Here is a 23,030-nt window from a genome sequence, read left to right as displayed (position 1 = left end):
GCTACATGGGAGAAGGAGCAGGATGTGAAAGCAGAGAGGTAGATAGTGGCCTAAATTGGAAGTCTGAACTTTTTTCTGAAAGTTTCAGGGTGCTAAAAATTGATTATAAATAGTTGGAAGGACTGAGTTTGAACAAGGTTAGAATCTTAATTCTTGGGCTTATTAGCTGTAGGACTGTAATCAGTTGACTAAATATTTCTGAGCCCCAGTTGCCTCAGATGTTAAATGGAAATAACATTCAATTTATTGCAGTAGGAGGACTAAGAAAAATAAATGTTAAAAAAAAAAAGCACCAAATGTGCACCAAACCTGTATGTAAGAACTCAGTAATGAAAGATGAATTAGAAGTAAGGACAGCTTGCTGCACATATCTAAGCTTCTAAGTAGAACTGAAAAAAATGAATTAAATTTTATTTTAAAATATTATTGGACTATTTGGACATTTCTAAAACAGCTTAGCTGAAATGGTTTTATAATTTCAGTGTTTAAATTTAATATTTAGGAGTCTTTCAACGTGGTGTTTCTTTGTATACTTGTTTGAAAGCTGGACTTTGTGTATATGATGTGGTTGTCAGATGAGGAGACTGTCATGCGTTAGCCCTTGTGTGGAATCAGTTTTGTTTGTGTGATGTTTTGTGCCATGCCCATTCCCCCAACTCCCTGGCCCAGGAATGAGTTCATAGCTGGAAGACCTGGATCTGTCATTCTAATTTTAGGCAAATCCTTGCCCATTTGTGTGTTTCTTCAACATTAAAATGGTACTTAATTTAGCTTTAGAGAATAAAATGTAATGGTACATGGATACGTTTTTGTAAACCACAGTGTCTTAGTCTGCTTGGGCTGCCATAACAAAATACTACAGACTGAGTGGTTTAAACAACGGAAATTTATTTCTCACCATTCTGGAGGCTGGGAAGTCCAAGATTAAGGTGCCAGCTGATTTGGTTCCTGATGAGAGCTCTCTTCCTGGCTTGTCGACAGCCATCCTCTTGCAGTGTGCTCACATGGCCTTTCCTCTGAGTGTGCTTTGGGGGAGGGGAGGGAGAGGAAGGGGAAAAGAATGAGCCCCTTGGTGTCTTTTCTCATAAGGACACTAATCCTGTAGGATAAGGGCTCTACTCCTATGACCTCATTTAGCCTTAATTACTTCCTTACTCTAAATAGAGCTGCACTGGTTAGGGTTTTAACATATGGATTTGTGTGTGGGGATACATACATTCACATTCATTCCACGATGTGCAGTTAAATTGGAAGTGTTCTCTTTTGATGGCTTTATGACATGGTATTTGGTAACAATGAGTTAAATGCCAGTCATGTATTGTATTTATTTTAACTGCTCTCCAGAGCTGCAGATGTATATGGACCATTTGAGTCCTGCCTTCTAGCCAATAGGTTTATAATTGGTTAGCTACAGGAGTGGTACAACCAAGTTAGTATCAACTTAGAATATTACTGTACCTAAGGTAATTCTAACATATCAACAGACATTCTCATAGTATATTAAGCCTATATCACTTCCTTGAATTTCCCCCCCTATTGCAAGCCCAAATATAGTTTGATTCCCATAGTAAATGTCTGTAGTTTAGTGGTGATTTAAAAAATCATATCATTTATCTTAAGTGTAAATTTACCTTTTTACTTGTTAACAGAGCAAGCCTTTTAACTGACATGGTAAGGTTACACACATTTTAAAGGCAGCTAAATCAAACCTCAGTTTTGCATAGCAGATATTGGAATAGAGCTAGAAATCTTAACTAAACTTCAGGATATAAGCCTCCTCTTTTTCTTTATTGTGAATTTCAGTGTGAACTTTGATTGAGTTCTAAGTCTGCATTTTAGATTGTGCTGGAAGATCTTCTGGTTTCCTGGAATGATCACATTTATGTTCTTTTTCACAGGCCAGCCCTCCAGATCTCTATATTGAAAGATTTAATATAGCTCTTGGACAGTATATGGGAGCATTGCAGAGCATTGTGCCTCTTTTCATATATATGGTAAGTTAGAGCTGTTTCCCCTTTCCAAATACCTCGGTTTATTGGTCTAAGTGCAGATAGATGCAGAAAGTTAAGCATATTCTATTTTTCTTTTACTATGTTTTATGTTAGAAATGGAAATTAATCTATTTCAGCAACGTTGATAGTGTTGGCATAGAAGACTTATTTAGTCTTTCACTGTTTTAAAATTTCATAAATACCATTGCTGAAACAGACAATTAGGCATTAATAATCAGCAGTCACCCAATTAACATTTATTTTGTTTCTGCCATATGGAAGGTGCTGTGCTTGGAAAATAAAGATATATCAGAAAGATTTCTTACCTTCAGAAAGTAGAGAGTTAAGACATGTATCTAAAAACATGATGTATAATAAATGCCAAGGAAGTAACTCCATAAAAAGTAGAACAGTAAAGTTTGCTTTCATTGTGATAATCTTTTTCACTTGGAGAATTATGCCATGAGTACATCTTGTAGTCTGTTGACTTTGTTGAGGTGTCCCCGCCCTGTCCCCCACCCCCGCCTTTTAAATATAGAAAGCTATAGGATCTTAATGTTAGTGTTCCTATTGAACAGAAGAGCCCTTAGAAACCATTGTCCCACTTTCTCTTTGTTGATTAGATTAGGGAATGGGTTGTTTAGGTTGATCCTACATTCTGTAGCCTAGAGATAAGCTATGTGTATAATACCAATCTTCAAAATGATTTATTCTCCATAAGATATGCTTTACTGAAAAAAACAGAACATTGGGAGGAATCTGTGTTATCAGTGGGAGACTACTATTTAAATAATTTATGGAGGATATTTACAGTAGAAAAATACACAGTTAAAAATAATGACATGTCTGTATGTTATTTTGGAGAGAATCTTTTCAACATACAATGTTAGGTGAAAAAGCAAGATGTAAAGCGGTGTGTGTTATATTTCTTCATTAGCAAGTGTTTTCTTCTTCATTTTAGAGGGAAAAAAAGCATATCCAAAAAAATGTAAGAACATTTTAGAAAGAGTATACAAAAGTTTTTGCAGTGTAGAATGGGACCTTTGGGAATGGGACAGAAAGTCTTCTGTGGGAGACTCCTTTTTATTGCATACCCTTTTGCATGGTTTTATTTTGTAATTATGTGCATGTTAGTTTTATAATTTTTTTTTTTTTTTGGCTGCATTGGGTCTTCATTGCTGCGCGTGGGCTTTCTCTAGTTGCGGCGAGAGGGGGCTACTCTTCATTGTGGTGCGCGGGCTTCTCATTGCAGTGGCTTCTCTTGTTGTGGAGCATGGGCTCTAGGCGCGCGGGCTTCAGTATTTGCAGCACGTGAGCTCAGTAGTTGTGGTTCACGGGCTTAGTTGCTCTACGGCATGTGGGATCTTCGCAGACCAGGAAATGAACCTGTGTCCCCTGCATTGGCAGGCGGATTCTTTACCACTGCACCACCAGGGAAGTCCCTTATGATTTTTTTTAGAGAGAAAAAAACATGTTAAGAATTGAGAGAATCAGTGAGCAACTTATTGACATTCATTCCTCTTTGTATTTTCCACTCCTGTACATTGAGTTAACATTTAAACATGAACAAATTCAATCTTTTTGATTTGCCAGTCATTCTAATTAGGATGCTTTTGGCTGCAAGAAACAGAAAACCTGATTCAAAGTGATTTGTAAATGAGAAAGGTATTATCTCTTGTAGTAAAACTCCAGAAATACGGCAGTTTCCGGGTTGGTTGAATCCGTGGTTCAACAATGTTACCAAAGTCTCAGGTTTTTTTTGTCTCTTTGCTTTATACATCTGTTTCATCTTGTTCTCCTCATGGTTGTGAGATGATTTTTACTCAAGCCTAGGTTTCCCTTAGTCTGATTGGGTTCCCTTGGATCACTTGTCTACCTTTGAACCAAAGACCATCCATCCCTAAGGAATGCCATAAGCTGAATGACTTAGACTAATCATTAAAGTGAAATGTAGGGGAGTCAACCAGTGCATGCCCACTGCATGCTTTCAGCCTAGATCATTGATAAATAGGGTACCTTTCACTAGTGTTTCCTGGTGTTGCCTTTAGATGATGATGTAGTCATTTAAAAGGGCATATTAAGTGCCTGTCATACAATATGGTCCATTGCATCCCTGTCTAGTTAATGTTGAGTATCTTCCCATGTTCTTTTGTATGATTTATAGCATTTTATCTTGATGTGCTTTTAACCCCATGCTAGGAAGACTATAACTAATAGTGGCAGGGCTTTTGTTTTCTGATGTTGGGATTTTATGTTTTAATTGATGCCTTTATGAATTGTTTCCTAAAATAATTTATTTTTTAGTGCTTCAGTTCATTAGACTAATCATTTCTCTCTAATTGATGCACTGAAAAATAACTTATTTTCTTTTTCAGAATAAGTTTTACATCGAAACCAAGCTTAACAGAGACTTAAAAGATGACCTTATTAAGCTGTTTACGGAACATGTTGCAGAAAAGCACATTTACAGCCTAATGCGTAAGTAATTAAACTTACAGGGATGGCATAACACTAGCAGTGTTTTGGGTTTTTTTTTTTTTGAATCAAAGAGCATTGGCATCTAAACCCCAATGTTGATGTCTTCTGAATCTTACAGCGATCATAAAGCCCAATTCTATAGAGAGAGACACTGAGGAATTGAAAATGTGACTTGAAGATCACCCAGTGAGCTGGGAGCAGCCAGGTCATTGGACAGTGCCTTCATATCTGGCATGATACTTGCTGCCTTTTTTTTTTTCTCTGACATTGGGGGAAATATTAAGAAGTTCACCCATAACTTAGTTACTGGTAATTCTAGGAGTGTAATGTTAATATCTTTGAAATGGTAGCACGGTATCCTCTCAGTTTCCTTATTTGTACTAAAAAAAGATAGATGACAATTAAGCTTGTGAGAAAGTAAATCCTAAATTAAATAAAGCATATGAGAATTAAACATATGTAAAGTACCTAGCACCTGTAGGAAAGACTTTTCCTACAACGAATTTTAAGTGGAGAGGATTTTAGTGAAATGTTATACCTTCTTAACCTTACCTTTTGTTGCTGAATGTGATTATTTTTCAGTTAATTCATCCCAAATTAATTTATATACATTTTATGTATAACTTAACCTGTGAATTTATCATTTCCTTATAGCTATCAAATTTGACATAGGTGGTTATACTTATGTAGAAGTTGTTTGCAAATGTATATATTTGACCACATAATGAATGTGTGATTGAACATCAAGAGTTGGTGGAAACAACACTTACTGAAAACCAAACGATCGGTCAAAAAGTAGGAGGAAGATGGATTAATAGAGATAGACCCTGGGTTTGGGGTACATGTTGAAATTAGAGAGAACCTTGAGTAGAAGAGCCTCTAAGAACCTAAAATTTAGAATTTCAATTTTTAAACATGACATTTAAAATTTTTCTGCAATGCCTAGCATTGCAAATGTAACTCACATTGCATGTTTGAAAGTACAGAAATCATTGTTGGCCAAGTGAGATGGTGTTTCCATTTTTAAAAAGGTGGGGATAGAAGAAAACAACTTATATAATTTTACAAACTGGCTTAGATGAAAATTATGCCAAGTTTCATGGGTATTTGGTTAGTAAATTACAGGTCTGTGAGAGATGAATTAAAAATGAGCCGTTTTGAGTCAGTAGTATCTGTCCTATTCATTAAATGATGGAGTTCGTTTGTATATGTTTTGTCTAGAGGAAGTATTTGTATCCATTTAACACATTTTAATAAGATTTTTTGTGTGACCATAGATAACCTAAAAGAAAACTGACTCTGTTGTCATGTTTAGTCAGGGTCACATGGTTAGACAGTGTGATGTCTTGCCTTTACCTTTAGTAAGGAAAAGTACCTGCAGTTGTAGCATTTGGGAAAGTGAGTTTCTGACTCTGATCTCAGTTACTAGAATTACTAATAACATGTCTTTCAGAAAAATTCCAAGAGCCTCATATATGGGTGATTTGGGGGAAAGGGAAATGATGGAGGGAGTTAGAGAATGTTTCATTCCCCAAATGTAAATCTTTTGAATCGTGAACTTAATGGGAAGTATTTATAGCTCACTCACTAAGTACCATGAATACTGTTGCTTTTAGAAAGCTTTACTTATTTTCAGAACCTCCATCAATTGAATCATTTCCGTTAGTGTTTCAACAGATACGCACATATCTACTTGTTAGATTGAGCTCTACTGCACTGGATTAAAAAAAAAAATCTTTACTGTACAAATACTTGGTTTGCCCTCTTGGGTTGTTCTTTTCTTGCCCTTGTTTACCCTTCAGTCTTTGGGAGAAATAGTGATAGAAAGTGAAACCTTGACAATCAATAAAGTGTTGTATCATTTTTATAACCCATTTTCTCTCTATTTCAGCTTTACTTTTAGAAGCCCAGTCAACACCATTTCAGGTCACACCTTCAACTATGGCAAATATTGTGAAAGGCCTGTACACTCTCAGACCAGGTAAACATTCATCATTTCTTTAGGGGTTGGACTTGTTTGTTTGTTTATGGCACTTCCAGCCCTATCTGCGAGAGGATAGTGTTTCTTTGTGTTTTCTGAGGCCTAATGGTATTTGGATTTGTTATAGCAAAAAAATTGAGTAGATACTCATCATTGTGAAATGTAAACTCAGGACCTCACTTGGAAATCTTTCTATGCTAGTGAAAACCAACTAGTTTGGGGAATACAAGAAATAGTTTGTAGGAGACACTTTAGATAAAGTAGAATCTTATGTCTGGCTTTAACCTCTTTTTTTGTTGTGAGGTTCTTCTTCACTTTTACCCCATATTGCAAATATGCACGGGCATACACATTCACAACTCCATCTTGTTAGGCCTATTATATAACTTACAAGGAATCTAGAAGTGTTGGTAAAGTTACAGTCATTTCATAATGATAGTTTGAGGAGAAAGATAGTCAGAATAGCAGAACCAAAAATCAAAGATCACTGTGTTCAAAGGCATGGTTTGTAAATTATCTTAATGTATCTGTCTTATAATAAAAACATTGTGGGACTTCCCTGGTGACGCAATGGTTGGGAATCCGCCTGCCAACGCAGGGGACACGGGTTCAAGCCCTGGTCCGGGCAGATTCCACATGCTGCAGAGCAACTGGGCCCTTGTGCCACAACTACTGAGCCTGTGTTCTAGAGCCCGCAAGCCACAACTACTGAGCCCTCATGCCACAACTACTGAAGCCCACGCGCCTAGAGCCTGTGCTCCGCAACAAGAGAGGCCACCGCAATGAGAAGCCCGCACACAGCAGTGAAGACCCAACACAACCAAAAATAAATAAATAAATAAATTTTTAAAAAACATTGTGAATTTAAAGGACTCTCAAGATGCTTTTGTATGTTTCTTTCTGTTTTTAACCCAGACCCTCAAACTTATCATACAGTTGTCTAGCCAATTAAAAAATGTCCATAGGAGAGAGATTGCAGAAGTTCAGGGTAGAAAATCGTTTTTCAATGTAGAAACTTAAGGTTTGCTTTTTTGACAGCAATTATCTTTTTATGAAATTCTTTTGTCATTTGGGGATTGAATGAAATAAAACGTGATCTAAAGAGCTTAACATAGTACCTGATAATGTAATGAGCATGCTAATATTAACTGTTGTTACTGCTATTCATTTGGGTCCAGTGGTTATTTTATTTTAATTAATTGATGTCTGGATAGTTTACTTACTTAATTTAAAAGATATATCAGAATTTAGCTTGCTAAAATGGAAACCAATTAAAAACTGATACTAGGGGTAGTCTGTGATGCCCAGAAGTACCATCTTTCTCAGGCTACTTTCAGCAGTTAGTGACTTCTAGAGGAGTCAAATGTAATGTTGCTTAAATTTGGATCAGTTCTTGCTCTATTCTTCATAATTTTTAGACAAATTATTCCTATAAAGTAATTATATAAAGTAGCAAAAATATTGCATGTGTCCAATAAACTGATATATTTCTTTTTCCAGTTTCTTAGAATTTTGAATTTCATTTTACTAAATGTGATGAAAATAGCTCATGAGTTTTTCTTTTAGTGCTGGGTTATGAATGATTTTTTTCTTTTTCTTTTGGAAGACATCCAAATACAATATGACAGATTTCTAAATTCTCCCTCCCAAGTGGGCAGCTCTGGCTTTTATCATAAGTAACAAAATTGCAGAATAAAACCAGTCACTAAGGGTAGAAAAACTTGTAGGTACTTCTTTATCTAAATGCTATTTTTATCCAGGTTTGAGCTCTTGTAATAGGTTTCATACTACTTGTGAGGAGAAATCTGTATTTGAGAACTGTCCTTTTGAAAAGGTGAATTTTATCACAGACTAACCTTTTGCTGTCCTAGCTATTTTCTGAGATACTATTAAACATATTTTGACGTTTACTTGCCTTGCCCGTACCCATTGTGTTCCTAGTTTGTTAAAGCAGATTTATTCACCTGACAGATTAAGGTTAAAATATTTTAAAAGTTGAATTTTAAATGTAAAAGTTTCTTTCATTGCAGTAGTTCTTAAGTGCTGATTTTTATATAATGAATGCATCTGAATCACCCAAAAAAGTTTGTTAAACTGTAGATTCCTGGGCCCTAATCCTTGGAGATTCTGATAACATCTCTTATTTAGATGTGTTTCTACCTAGTCTTTAGAAGCTCAGTCTAGGAATAGTTCCCATCATCCCATCCTGCATTTCTTCATTTAATACACACACTTTTCATTGTTTCTTTATCTTTATTTTAATGATTGCCTGGAGTTCCACAAAATGTCAGACTGGTTTGACTCCTTGCCAACTCTGACTGATGGGTTAGTGGTTCCCCAGGGCACTGAATTGAGACTCTTTCTAAAGCCATATTTGAACTGAGCTTGAAGGAGGGACACTATTGAGAACATTTTGACATGAGTTTGTACAGAGGGTGAGTGGATTGGCCTTGGTGGTGTTTGTGGTATTGGGGTTTTTTTTGTTTTTTTCTTTCCCCATCTTTAATTTAGCTATTCTTTTGGGCATTTTTTTTTTTTTTAACTTGCCAGTGACCCAGCATTGCATAGCATTAAATGTGTTTTTTTCAGATTTAGAATTATTTACTTAGATTACAGTTTTTAAAATGAGCATGCTGGATTACATAGAGCATTGACATTTTATGGGTTTTGAGATACACACACACACACACACACACACACACACACACGCGATGTACATAGAGCATTGACATTTTATGGGTTTTGAGACACACACACACACACACACACACACGCACGCACGCGCGCGCGCGATGTTTTCCAAAAGGGAAAACTTGAAAGGGCTCGATTAAAAGAATCCAGAGGGCATAGAGATGGGCAGTATTTATATTTAGTGTTCACTGACTAGGGCAAGAGTATCTGATCTGTTAAAACGCTTTATAATAAAGATACTAATTTATCTTTGTCATGTCTGATGCAGATATTTTCCTTAGACTTCTCTTTGTCTTTTTATTTTGATGAATGAATGTTTATTTTTCTGTAGATTATTCTGTTGATTTTTATCTTTTCCTTAATAATTTGATAACCATTTAATTCTGTTTTCTTTCACTGTTATATATGTTTAATTTGCTATAATTTAATATGAGTCAAAGTAGGTTTATATTTTAAAAGTACTTACCAGTTATCTCTCCCATCTCCCTCCGCATTTTTGTGGTACTTTTTTTATATGTCTGCTTACTACCACATGTACTATTCTATTCTTAGGCTAGTGTATTGTTTTAATTAATGCTTTATAGGGCTAAGTATTTCCACCAAATCCCTTCCCTCCAAGCCCCCTCCTGCTCAGAATTCTTTGGTTATTTCATTCATGTTTTCTTCCATATTTAGAATTTTTGATAAGGTTCCTTCAAAAATTCTCTAGGGATTTTTGTTAATGTTGTTAAATCATAAAAAATATAAAAATATCCACTTTCTGTAAATTCTATTTAGAAAGGAAACTTAACCTCTTTATCAGAAGGGGTTGCACTAGTTTTTATCCCCATTTTAAGTTTGGTTTAATACATAATCTTGTTCTTCGGGAAGAAAACTTTCCCTTTCCTATTTAATTTAATTTGTCTATACGGTCTCCTTAATGAATCTTTTCCTTCCCTCACAGAGTGGGTTCAGATGGCTCCGACTCTATTTTCTAAATTTATTCCAAACATTCTCCCTCGTGCGGTGGAGTCTGAACTTTCTGAATATGCTGCTCAAGATCAGAAACTTCAAAGAGAACTTATACAGAATGGTTTTGCAAGGCAAGTTTTCTTTTCCTTTTGTGACAAAATATGTCCATTTCCTTTGACTTGGCAGGGGAGGGATGCCAGCATTCTTAGAATGGGAGACAGCTGTGTGAGAGTCAAGGTGGTGTTGCTGGGAGAGGTGGTGAGCTCCCTTCTGTGGAAGTGCTGAAGCTGGGTTTTGACTTTATGGGAGCTGCTCTTCACTTAAGTGGAGTTTGAAGAAGGGATTTCTCATTGGGTGGGCAGTTAGGCTGGGCAGCCTCCAAAGAGCTCTTCCAACTTTGATCCGCTTATACTAGTTTTGAATATTTGGAAAAACCTTGTAGAAATTTTATGATTGGTTATGATGTACATTTATGACTAAACTAGCAAATGATTTTTGACTAAACTAACAAATGATATTGTAACTAAACTGGTAAAGAGCCTTCAGATTCTGTTTTTCATATTTCCATTTTTCCCCTAAATTCTAGCTGTTTCTTCTTAAAAAGTAGGTTATCACTTACATGTGTCCACAGAATTTGCCTCCCTTGATTTTTTTTTTTTTTTTTTTTTTCTCCTGTTCATTTTTTATTTTTGGCTGCGTTGGGTCTTCGTTGCTGCGTGCGGGCTTTCTCTAGTTTTAGCAAGCGGGGACTACTCTTTGTTGCAGAGTGCAGGCTTCTCATTGCAGTGGCTTCTCTTGTTGTGGAGCACGGGCTCTAGGCGCGCAGGCTTCAGTAGTTGCAGCACGTGCGCTCAGTAGTTGTGGCGCACGGACTTAGTTGCTCCGCGGCATGTGGGATCTTCCCGGACCAGGGATCGAACCCATGTCCCCTGCATTGGCAGGCGGATTCTTAACCACTGTGCCACCAGGGAAGCCCACCCTCCCTTGATTTTGATATAAACGCTTCGCTAATTTTTCTAAAATTTGCAATTCAGTATCATGGCTTTATCCCAGAAAATCTTTCAAAGTGCATATTTTCAACCAAAATTATGTAAAAATTTTGTGATTCCCTATGGGAAAGCACCCTGTTCTGTCACCAAATCATTAAAGGGTACAGTAGTACTTTTTTTGTTTGTTTTTGTTTTTTTGTTTTTTTAATATCTTTATTGGAATAAGTAGTACTTTATATTTTCATAATCCTGGCCCTCTACTTAGCACTTTTACTTATCTTCTCTTATTTGAATCCCTCGCATTAAAGGAAGAAAGTTGTGGAAAGGAAGACACCTGGGTTCCTCACTGAGGCATAGTTGTGACCACAAGGAGTGGGTTGGGTATTGATTCACTTATCTGGCTGGGGCAGAGGATGGACACTGTCTTTCATAGACTCTGAGGCCATGCTCAGTCTCAGAATACCAGCCTTGATCAAGATCACTGTTCTAAGTTTCTAATTTCAGCACAGGTTAGGAAAGAAAGCAGATAATTTGTTCTCTGTTGGCCCATGGATTGGCATTTATTCCCTTTTTGTCCTGGTGGCATCTTTATTCATGTGGTAGAGGGGGCACTGAGTAATCCATGGGTCATTACCCTCCTCACTGGCAGCTCACACTGGAAAGGCTCAGTCAGCCATCACAGGGAAGCTGTGTAGACAGGCCTGCCAACCGTGCCTTTCCTATGGCAAGGAAAGGCCAGTGGGAGATTCTGCATGTAAACAGCTGACTTCTCTCCCCGATGTCCGGTGGTCAGGGGTCTCCTGACATCAATTGTAGTATTTCTAACAATTATTTTCATACACCGAATGAGGCCATTTAATGTTATAGTAATTTTACTCATTCATTTTTGAAGAGCTGATATATTTATTTATAGGGTTTTTTTTAAAAAGGTATAAGAAGTACATACTGAGAAGTTTTATTCCCACCTGTCTCCTTGTCTGCTCCCAGCTTTTAGGCAACTGTTTTAATTAGTGTCTTATGATTCCCTCCAGTGCTTATTTTATATACAGATATAAGCGAACGCAGTATATATTCTTATTTTTATTCCTTTCTTACACATTCCATTGTGTAGATGTACTATAACTTATTTAACCCGTCCCCCGTAGACGGCAACCTGAATTATTTCCAGTCTTCTGCTGTTACAGAGAGCGCTGCATGCGTAACTTTGTACCTGTTGTCAGTATGTTTGGAGAGTAACTCCCTTAAGTTAGATTGCTGGGTCAAGAGTAAATGCAGCGGTAATTTTGATTAAATTGCCAAATTGCCCTCCATAGGGGATTGTGCCATTTTGCATATCCACTAGCAAAGTTTAAAAGTGCCTGTTCTTCATGGCCTTGCCTATGGAGTATGTTGTTACACTTTGAATTTTTGCCAATCTGGCAGGTGAAAAATAATTAGTCAGAGTTGGTTTCATTTGCATTTCTCTTATTATATGAGTGAGGGTGAGCATATTTTCATATGTTTGTATTTCTTTTCCTGTAAACTGTTCTGGTTTTCTCATTTTTCTATTTGATTGTTAGTCTTCTTTTCTTGGTTTCTAGGAGCTGTTTCTATAGTGAGGAGATTGATTGTTTGCCCAAGATAAGAGTTATTTTTCTCAGTTTCTTTTGACTTCACTTATGGTGGTTTTTTGTTTTATTTGAAATCATGCAGAAGTTTTTTACTTTATGTAGCTAACTTTATCAGGTTTTTTTCTGTATGGCTTATGTATTTTGAATTATAGTTAAAAGTTTTTCCTTAAATGTTTTTAAATAAATGCAGAATAGACTGAGTATACCTCTTATGTTTTTGCCTAGGCTCACCATAATTTTGAAGTCTTTTATGCTTTTTTTCATGTTTTATTTGAATGTTTGCTTTTAATTTTAGAGATGAGCTTACTGATGCCTTTAACAAATAAACAGCCTTCTGAAAACTTTTATTTCTGTGAAGCAGTGTAGGAAGATAGCTCTTGTAGATTTCTCTGAACACCTTGAATTCACCTTCCAGAAGAGTGTGTGGAACTATTTAAACATATCCAGAGATATTTTTGTAATCCTGATTTTGGAACTGGAATAAGAGAACAGGGTGCAGGACTGTTTGGTGTGTAGTTGCTTGGGATGACTGACTCCATAAATAGTCTCATTTAACATTGCCTTTGAAGGACTAGCCTAGCACTGTTCTGACAAGGCCAAGTTGGTCATATTCAGGGAAATGCCTTGGATTTTTGGTGTAAATGTGAATTTTTGTTTCTCTTAGTGGAATTCTTTCATATGAAATTTAAATGCTAGTATTCCAGAACTTGGTAAAATTAAAATGTTTTATTTTACAAACTGAATTGAACCATTTCTAGAATTAAGCTAACAAATTATTATACATTTACTGTGAGGATTAAAGGCTGCCTCATGACTTATTCTGATGGGTGCTTTGCACAGAGTAGGCCCCGCTTTACCTGACATTCTGGACTCATGCTGGACTAGCTCAGACGGGTCAGAAAGGGTGTGCCCGCACCATATACTTAGCAGCTGAAGACATTTTGCCTGTGCTTCCAGCACTTGTGTATGGACCTTCCATATTCTGCCCTGCCAGACTTGATGCTGCCTTTGATCATTATTTGGCTAGGATTGTTTTGGAAGAAATGATGTCCACTGATGCAAAAATATAGTCTAAGCTATCTAACAAAAATTCTGTTACTGGCTGTCCTGATATGAGCAGTCATTTTATGGTTTGTGTCTAGCCTATCACATGATTCCTGTTCAGCTTTGCGAACCATTTTTTTATTTAAGGCTGTGTTCCATTTATGTGATGTAGGGAGTAGGCAGCACACAGCTTTAATGTGGATGGCACAGAGAAAGTCTTTGTAATGTTTTGAAAACATATGTGAATATTGTCAAATATATCCTCTTTTGCAGTTAATGGACAGATTCTTGTTTGGGCTGGAGTTTATGTGAAACATCTTTAGGTTCATGGAAATATAGTGTGGAGTTATTTCAAAGCTAAAAGCAACATACAAGCTAAGAGCACTATTTTCTTTTTATGTGTTACCTGCATAATTGAATTGCTTATCGGGGGAAGGGCAGGTTGGTGTTTGTTGTCAGAGGTTACATTATGGAAGATGAGCTCATTTGGGAACTTCTAGCTGCAGGCCCTCAGGTGGAACATCCTCATTCAAACCAGCCTGTGGGCCTCTTCAGAGGATATGCCAAATAGCTTTGAAAGGCAAGTAAGGGCTTCCCTGGTGGCGCAGTGGTTAGGAATCTGCCTGCTAGTGCAGGGGACACGGGTTCGAGCCCTGGTCTGGGAAGATCCCACATGCCACGGAGCAACTGGGCCCGTGAGCCACAGCTACTGAGCCTGCGCGTCTGGAGCCTGTGCCCTGCAACGGGAGGGGCCGCGATAGTGAGAGGCCCGCGCACCGCGATGAAGAGCGGTCCCCGCACCGCGATGAAGAGTGGCCCCCGCTTGCCGCAACTAGAGAAAGCCCTCGCACGAACCGAAGACCCAACACAGCCAAAAATAAAAATAATAAATAAATAAATAAAGTAGCTATAAAGGCAAGTAAAATGTTCTTGCTGAGTGATTGTTGCCTGGATTTCTGGAACAAAATAGAACGTTGTTAGGAGTATTATTGGTCTTCTAGCTGAGAGGGGCACTCCAGGATTGGGGCTTTTTCATTTAGTAGCAGGGGTCTGGTTTTGAGGGCAGCTTATAGCCTTCTAGACTTGTGGCATTATTAGGTAATACCTCTGGCAGCCTCTCGCATGCATACACCACATTTACATTCTTTGTGCCTCCTGTTGTTTTCACATCTGCAGTTTTCTCCTGTTAATTTTGCATGTTCCATTTTAAAAAAATTTTGGGGGGGTGGGAATGAAGACTGTCTGTAGAAGTTGAGGTTCCAGATACAAGATCCATCCTGTATCTTCCTTTTCTGCTCAGCATTAACTTACTTGTTTCCGGATATTTGGTGAATGCTCCTGTGATGATACTAGTGTAAGACTCTCAGCGGGCTTTGGCCAGATACTGTGTTAACAATAGAGGTGTTTAAAAGCGGTATTAAGGTGGATCTGTTTAGGGCTCTTTAGGCTGTCTAAAGCTAGTTTGTGCTAAGTTTTTCTCTAAATGCTCAGCCTAGAGAAAAACCCTGCAGAGACCCTTTGGTGTGTTCTCTTCCTGCTGGTCCTTAAGGCTCCTCACCCAGCTCAGCAAGAGGTTTCTGTCCTGGTCTTGAGTGTAACCAGAGAAAGAAAGTGGGAAACTTTGGTAACTGGAGGATTACACAAAAGCATGAAATAATTACTTGGGCTGCATTTTAATCCATCTGTAGAGGCTATTTATGAATTATTTACTTATTTGTTAATTCAGCAAATATTTTGTATTTTCTACTATGTGCTAGACGCTGCTCTAGGGACTGGGTGAACAAGACAGGCAGAGTTCCTGTTTTTGTGGAGCTTATGCTCTGCTGTTGGGAGATAAGTAACAAACATGTAAACAGATTATTTCAAGTAATAATAAGTGCTAGGCAGAAAATGAAACAGAGTATGGGATAGAGAGTGAGTGACCAAGGCATGCACGAGGGGCTGTCCCAGCTAACTTGGTGATGTAATGCCCCTGAGGAGGAGAATTCCAGCTAAACGGTAAGGCGATAGCCATGTGGCTAACTCGGGGGAAGAGTGTTGCAGGCAGAGAAAGTAGTAAGTGCAGAAGTGCTAAGATGTCCAAGGGACAGAAAGAGAGCCAGACTGGTTGAAGTATAATGAACAGGGGTAGAAAATGAGCTTGGAGAGGTAGGCAGGAGCCATATGTCACAGGACTGGGAAAATGAATTTTTTATATATATATAAATTTATTTATTTTATTTATTTATTTTTGGCTGCATTGGGTCTTCGTTGCTGCGCGTGGGCTTTCTCTAGTTCCGGCGAGCGGGGGGCTACTCTTCCCTGAGGTGCGCGGGCTTCTCATTGCAGTGGCTTCTCTTGTTGCGGAGCATGGGCTCTAGGTACGCGGGCTTCAGTAGTTGTGGCTCACAAGCTCTAGAGCGCAGGCTCAGTAGTTGTGGCGCACAGGCTTAGTTGCTCTGCGGCATGTGGGATCTTCCCGGACCAGGGCTCGAACTCATGTCCCCTGCATTGGCAGGCGGATTCTTAACCACTGCGCCACCAGGGAAGCCCTGGGAAAATGAATTTGCATTGACTTTTTTTAACTATGATGGAAAGCCACTGAAGGGCTTTAATCAGAGGCATGAAATAATCTTATGTATGCTTTTACATAAGATTGCGCTGGCTCTTGTCTGGACTAATACTAAGACTCTTGCAGTGGTGTAGGGGAGAGATGATAGTGGTTTGGATTGGGATTGTAGCCGTGGGGCTGAGGAGTGGTTGGTTTTGGATTATGTGCTGGAACAGAATGCTCCAGAGTGAGGGAAAGAGAGGAATCAAGGATGAGCTAGGATTTTGGCCTGAGTAATTGGACGGGTGGTGGTGTGATTTATTGAGGAAGTCTGAGGAAGGAGTGGGGATGGAGTGCATTCTGGCCATGGTAAACTTGCAGTACATGCAAGTCATCCAAGTGACAGTGGCTGTGAGGCAGTTGGACCTACAGGTCCGAAGTGTCAGGAGGAAGTCAGAGCTGGAGATAGAAATCTGGGAGCCATTGGCATATGGATCGTTATTTCAAGTCACAGGACTGGTATGACTGCTGTCCTAGGTGAAGGAGAATTTTACATGGAGAAGAAAAAGTGGCCAAGGACAGAGTGTTGGGCAGAGCTTGGAGTGTTTCAGGAAGGAAGAGGTCAACTGTGTAAATGTTGCTAAGAGACCAGGGAAGAAAAAGCTAGTGGATTGGTTATTATTACTCATTACTTAAGCATTTTAGTCATTTGTCTGAGAACCTGGAGAGACAAAAATAGGATTTACAGACAGCATAGGACTTAATCAGACCTCTATTTTATTATCTCTAAAGTAGAACTAGAACTTCTGTGGGTGTTTAAGAAGAACTGGTTATTCTCTGTAAAGGTTCACGTTCTTCTGTCCGCAAGAGGGTATTCATGTCCATTAAGATTCTGAGATTTTTCAAAAGCTTTAAGCAGCTTTTGGTCCCGTAATACGGCTTTTAGCGGAAGATTTTGAATTTTTCTATTCCATATTTGAAATTTGCCCTGTTATATGCAGGTCACCAGGGATGTCGATAGTAGAGCCAGATGTGTCTTCAAAGATGTTTTAGTCAATCGATTTCTAGGACCCAGGGTAAACCATCTTTATAGATAGTCCTTCCTTCATTTAATAGCTTTCTATATTTAAAAGATAGCACCTTTTAGCTAAGAATAGTCATTATAAATGACTCAGCTACTGCTTAAGTTTAATGTCTGTTTTAAAATAAGTTGTTAGAATTGAAATACCTGCTCTACTTCCATTGTCAATTATGCCAATTCATTTCTCCTACTTTGTTGTGTGAAGCTGTCAGTCAGTTCTGTTGACTCCCTCTTCTTTTTTTTAATCCCCAGAGGTGACCAGTCCCGGAAGAGAGCTGGGGATGAGTTGGCTTATAGTAAGTAATGATGTTCCTTACCATCCTTGATGGTTTTGTGATGTAAGGCAGCCACTGGCTATAATGATATCCAGTGTTCTTGGTTGTGGTCTCCAAGGGCACTGTGTGCGGTCAGGGTCAGACTGTTCTGTAAGCTGTGGCAGCTCTGAAGCCCAGTTGCTGGTGGCAGTTTTCAGGCAGTTGTCAAGAGGCTGCCAGTTCTTTAGTCTCCACTAGAATGAGATAAGGGCCCAGACTCAGCTCCTGATTATTTGGTCCCCTTTCACTTCATTCAAAACCACATGGTTTTGAGGTTTTCTCTGATCTCCTTTTGGGGGATTGGGAGAGGGGTGAGAAATATATGTCAAATAAACAGATTCCTACCATTATCAAATGCTGTCTGCTGTTGATACTTTAACGATGTTTTTTTCAGACAGCTCATCAGCATGTGCAAGTTCCAGAGGGTACAGATAGTGAATGTATTGAATGTACTTTCCTTCCTGAAAAGAGGACACACTGGAGCTGCAGAGACTGTATTCAGAGCACAGCGGGGTCCTGCAGACACTCAGGAGCTCTGTCACCAAGCTGTTCTTGGAAGAGGATGTTGGAGTTCTTACTTTGGTTTGTAATTTTAAAAAACAAAAAACTAACAAACAAGAACAAAACAGTTGCTGCTAGACTTGGGGATGATTTTGAAATGGGACAATCTTCTAATGACTTTATCTACAGATTCCGTGAGGAACAAGCGTCATGAAGAGTGACCCTTGCTAAGTGAGATCCAGCAGCCAAAGTCAGCAGCTTCCTCCAAAAATATAAGAGCAGAAGAATCTTTTTTATTTTTTTTTTAAAGCACTTGTTTTGTTCATTTGCGGACTTGGCACTTTGGCATATTGGTTTCACACAGCAAGATATCTTTTGCTTTAAAATCAAGCAGATCATTACAATACAGTATTTTTCACCCCTAACCAAAACAAACCCCTTTAAAAGAGTTGGTCTTTGTTTCGCATTAGGAAGTCTTCTTACAGGAAGACGCTAACTCTGCTTCCAGTGTAACTTCTCCCCCCACCCCCACCCGCACCATCAGTTCACAATCCTTTTCTACTCTGTGCCTTGAGCTTTGTGCACTTTGCAGCTCTGTGACCATGTTGTCAAACTCACAAATGCTTCCTGAAAAAGTTGATGGTATCACAGACTAACTTGCCAAGATGTCAGGTGTGACTTCATAGCAGGATGCTCAATAAGTGGGAAAATAGAAACATGTTGCACGTTGGTCAGATTTCCTCCTGCCTCACCGTGGCTTGTTCATGTTAATGTTGGGGACCAACTCTCGTAGACCATTTCCATTCCCTCCGTCACTTAACACGCTCTCAGCGGCTGCTGGAGTGTTGGCATTACGCTAGTTTAGGGCTGGCCGGTACTTTAGCACTAACGCTCCCTTTTTAATATTGTTGAGAATTACCCAGTGGTAAAAGCTGATTCCTGTGATGCTCTAGGAAGCAGATATGGTAATTAAATTCAAACATAGTCAATGGTGTGGGATTCCTGATTGATTTCATTTTTAATGGGTGAGATAAGTACTTAAAAAAAGTTTGCAGTCTGCATCTTTTAAAACATCATATTCGAGTATAATAGAGAAAAAGTAGCACTGCTGTTTTAAGGCCCCCTTCCCCTGTGGCCAAGCTATATTTTCTGTTTCCATACACCCACAGTGCTACTTAGTTCCTTGTAAAAGACTCTGAAGCTTATTCTAAGTTGTTTTTGAAAGGCAGAGTAAAATAGAAAGATGTGGCAAGGGAAAAACATTTTTCTTCTCAGTTTTGCGTAAATCTAAATTGAGCATGTGCTTGACCCTCTTTGGCTGTGTCAGCTATGTTAGACTAATATTTACCTCTTCAGAGGACTAGGGGCAAAAAAAGAAGACACATCAGGGGTGCCGACCATCACGCTTCTGATCTGCAGGTTGTTCATAGAGTTGTCTCTGCCAGTTCACTTGGTCCTTTTTTGGGGGAGCAGGCTGGGGGGCGAGTTTGAAGTGTTAGGAGCAAGTCAGTCATATTATAGAAGAAGTCCTTTGTAACATGAGTGTTCAGAGAAGTAAAAGTAAGGTCATCAGATTTATTTTTTTAAGTACTTATCAACCAGGGTTGGTGGATTTTGAGGAGGACTTTGAATTGGGCTCATTTCACTCTGTGAGCATCTTGGGTTAATATTGAGAAACACTGAATTACTGTAAGAATAAATACAGGCTCTCGCTGTGCCCTGTACAGTTTGACTTGCTACACCAGTAACATTCTGATATCAAGGAAGAATTCAATTTTATCAAGAAGTTCAATTTTACTTAATGGAATGCTTGCTGCAGGCTTATAAATAACACCTGCAACTGAACTCTTGAGCAGTTTTAATAATGTTTCTGAAAGGAATGAAATTGGAATGTTTCTTTAAATGTGGGTGAATTCTTCAGTATCCTAGTAATATACCCAAATGCTTTTTCTGGGAAGGGAGTATTCTTTGGCCAACAACGGAACTTTCCCTCTAAAAGCATTGTATTAGGATGTGGATAGGCATTAAAATCTTTGGATGCTTTTTGCATTATTAAGTTAATGGAGAGATATTTTATATTGTCTTCTTTTTATTATTACGTATGTGTTAACAAAGTGGGCAGAGTAAAGTTTGCAGAAGTTAGTTTCTCTGTACCTTTTTGCACAGTGGCTGCAGCTTGCTGTGGGTGAGGGCTTGGTGGCACAAAGCTGTGATTGGAAGGCACTGTAGAAAGAATATACACATCCTCCCAGTGCATTCGACCTGCTTCTTACTCATTTTGGCCCCTTGAGGTACATTGCAGTATGAAGAAACTATTCCTTTAAGTCATTGTTGACCTTGCTTATTAAATTGGGATTCTTAACAAAATTCTTAGTTTGCAACATGAGGGGAATAAGATTTGCCTCCATTTTGTATTGACTAAGCACTGTTTGCCTAAAAGTATTTTCTTCTCGTGTTTACTTGTATTCTTCCTGCCAGTACAGTATATAGTTTCTGCACTCCAGTTAAACACTGGCTCTTTGTGGGGTCCAAATCATCGAAGGCAGAACATTGTAAAGCAGATTGATTGTCTCATGAGTCAACACATGCAGTTGGTTTGGCCATACTGACTGGTGTGTGTGTGCAGCCTGAAACCAGACCCTCCAAAGAAGGCCAGTTCACTCACCTTGGAATGATGACACGTAACGTCAGTAGATGATTGTCGTTTTGAGAGACGGTGCTTATTTTCAAGGTTGGCCTTAAGCTTCAGTAACAGTGTCATCTCATATCCTCTGTTGTCACAGCTGCACCCTAACCCGACTGCTTTGTTTTCTGTGGGGCAGAGAGCAAAACTTGGTGTTGTGATTCTTAATCTGCTAGTTCTTAGGTAGAGTTAGTGAGAAGAAACAAAAACCTGGGTGCATGAGTTGTGCATTATTAAATTTTGTGGAAAAGTTACTTTTTTTTCCTGTCCCTTTTGCAAGTTTGAGGAGGTTCCCCTCCCTTTCTTTGGGGGCATGGGATGAAAGGCAATTTGTGAGTAAGTGAGATTGCGGAAGACTGGATGCCCAGTGGTTGTGAACACCGCACGTGCATCTCCAGCACTACAGCCCCGTAAAGCTGTCACTCCCTGTGCTACATGCCATGCTTTCTGTCAGGTTGCAAATTTGCACACATAAAGAATTCCTCAGGAAGAGTTTGCACATGCATCACCTCGCAATATTCTGTACTGACCGAACAAGGGATTTGAAAGTTTTTCAGCACAAAAGGAGAACTTCAGAGTGGTGGTCTGTGCCCATGTACTAGCAAAGGTAACGGTGATCTGACAAACACGATTGGTTTCTGGAGTTAAAAAGTGAACAGGAGCACTTGTATCATAGTATTTAAATAAGCCTGTTTAATCTCCCAGGGTAACCCTTCCAGATTTTGTCATCTTCTCATTGAGACTAGCTCTATTTTCTTCTATGTTTCTTCTGTTTTATTGCAGTTTATTATTTCCATGATTATTATGCAAGAGGCATTGCCCTTGAGCTAAAATTCAACTGTCTAATAAAGCAGCTATTATTAGATAACATTGTTTTATGAATATACACTAATCTGAGATATTAAAAAAACTTTACAATTAAAAAGCAAAACAGAACGCCTACATGAGCTATCCAGTCATTGTTTCGATGTTTTGGGTTTCTTTTTCTTTTTCTTTTTTTTTTTTTTTTTTTTTTTATGGTGTCTCTTTGAGCTTCAGAGTATTATGTTTACTTTAAACCAGGTTTAGGCCTCTTAAGGGGACTTGAAAATTTAAGATCGGAGTATGAATCCCTTGACTGACACCTAGAAGAGGTTTATAAGGACCTTTTTGGTTATGATTACTGTTTTCAATAAGATTGCATAAGTTGAAGTTCATGTTTATCAGAAGTTAAAATAGAGGTCATAGGAGTTTGTGGAGAAATGGCTTTCCTATTATTTTCATTACCTTGTTGAAATTTGCCCCAGTTTCTGGCCACCAAGATATATGAAAGGACCCTTGTTCTTTCCAAAGGAAATGATTCCTCTTCTGTCCCCACTGTTTATTAACTAAGTCATTGACACTTTGCCACCTCCACTGGCCAAGACCCTATTTTGAACCTCTTTCCAGAGCCAAGTGGCACAAGTACATATGCTGTTTCTACTTATGTTGGTGGAGTGGTTGTGGGAGAATTAAAGAAAATGCTAATCAGAGGTACATTCTTCTAGGACCCTAGTATATATTGTACCCCTGCTGATTGGAAGTTATCTTCATTTCTGGTTGGATTGCATTGTTTAGAAATGCAATGTTAATGGCTTACAATTCTGGGAAATTTATGGTGTGGCTCTGGGGTGAATTCTGTGGTTTGAAAAATAAATAAATATTTTGTATTGATTCTCACATGTCATTTCAACGTTGTGACTATGTACTAAATGCAGTAAGACTGGATATTCTCTTAGAAGGGTATGTTTTGTTAAACAGATGGCAATTGAATTGCTCTCATTAGTCCTGTTTGTCAGTATCACAGCCATGCAATTCAGACGTGATGTTGTGGGGAGCTGTGGCTGGAGACAGGAATGCTTAAGAATAAACGGGAGGCCAAATGCAGACAAGAGGCTTTTGCCACCCACCAGTGTAGCCAGAGCAAGGATGAAGCAATGAAGTCTAGTCCCTGGTGGTCCTTGTTCGTTGGAAAGCATAGTGGAGCTTAGAACAGGGTGTTCTGTACATCAACTGTTTTATTAATCCAAGAAAAACAAAATGGTGGATGAAACTCTTATTGACCGGGGATTCAAAGCCACTGACTTTGGCTCTGACCTTTAACTCTTGATGGATTTTGAATCACTCCTTCTGTATTAGGGTGCATACCATCACTCTCAAACATTGTG

General features: G+C 38.7%; 1 protein-coding gene across 1 annotated transcript in view; it reads left to right on the top strand.

Annotated features, from left to right (window-relative positions):
• The window catches only part of CACUL1 (CDK2 associated cullin domain 1), a 63,397-nt gene extending 40,855 nt beyond the window's left edge, over nt 1–22,542 (top strand). The window contains exons 4-9 of the mRNA XM_068548634.1: nt 1,899–1,994; nt 4,367–4,469; nt 6,361–6,450; nt 10,085–10,223; nt 17,599–17,642; nt 18,055–22,542. Coding sequence (XP_068404735.1) covers nt 1,899–1,994; nt 4,367–4,469; nt 6,361–6,450; nt 10,085–10,223; nt 17,599–17,642; nt 18,055–18,095 — 513 coding nt within the window. The 3' untranslated portion in view covers nt 18,096–22,542. The remainder of the gene's footprint in view (nt 1–1,898; nt 1,995–4,366; nt 4,470–6,360; nt 6,451–10,084; nt 10,224–17,598; nt 17,643–18,054) is intronic.
• Nucleotides 22,543–23,030: the final 488 nt, after the last annotated feature.

Source organism: Eschrichtius robustus, chromosome 7, assembly GCF_028021215.1.
Source record: "Eschrichtius robustus isolate mEscRob2 chromosome 7, mEscRob2.pri, whole genome shotgun sequence".
In the NCBI taxonomy this organism is placed as follows: domain Eukaryota; kingdom Metazoa; phylum Chordata; class Mammalia; order Artiodactyla; family Eschrichtiidae; genus Eschrichtius; species Eschrichtius robustus.
Note: the sequence above shows the minus strand (reverse complement) of the source record. Positions and strands in the feature narration are given on the sequence as shown.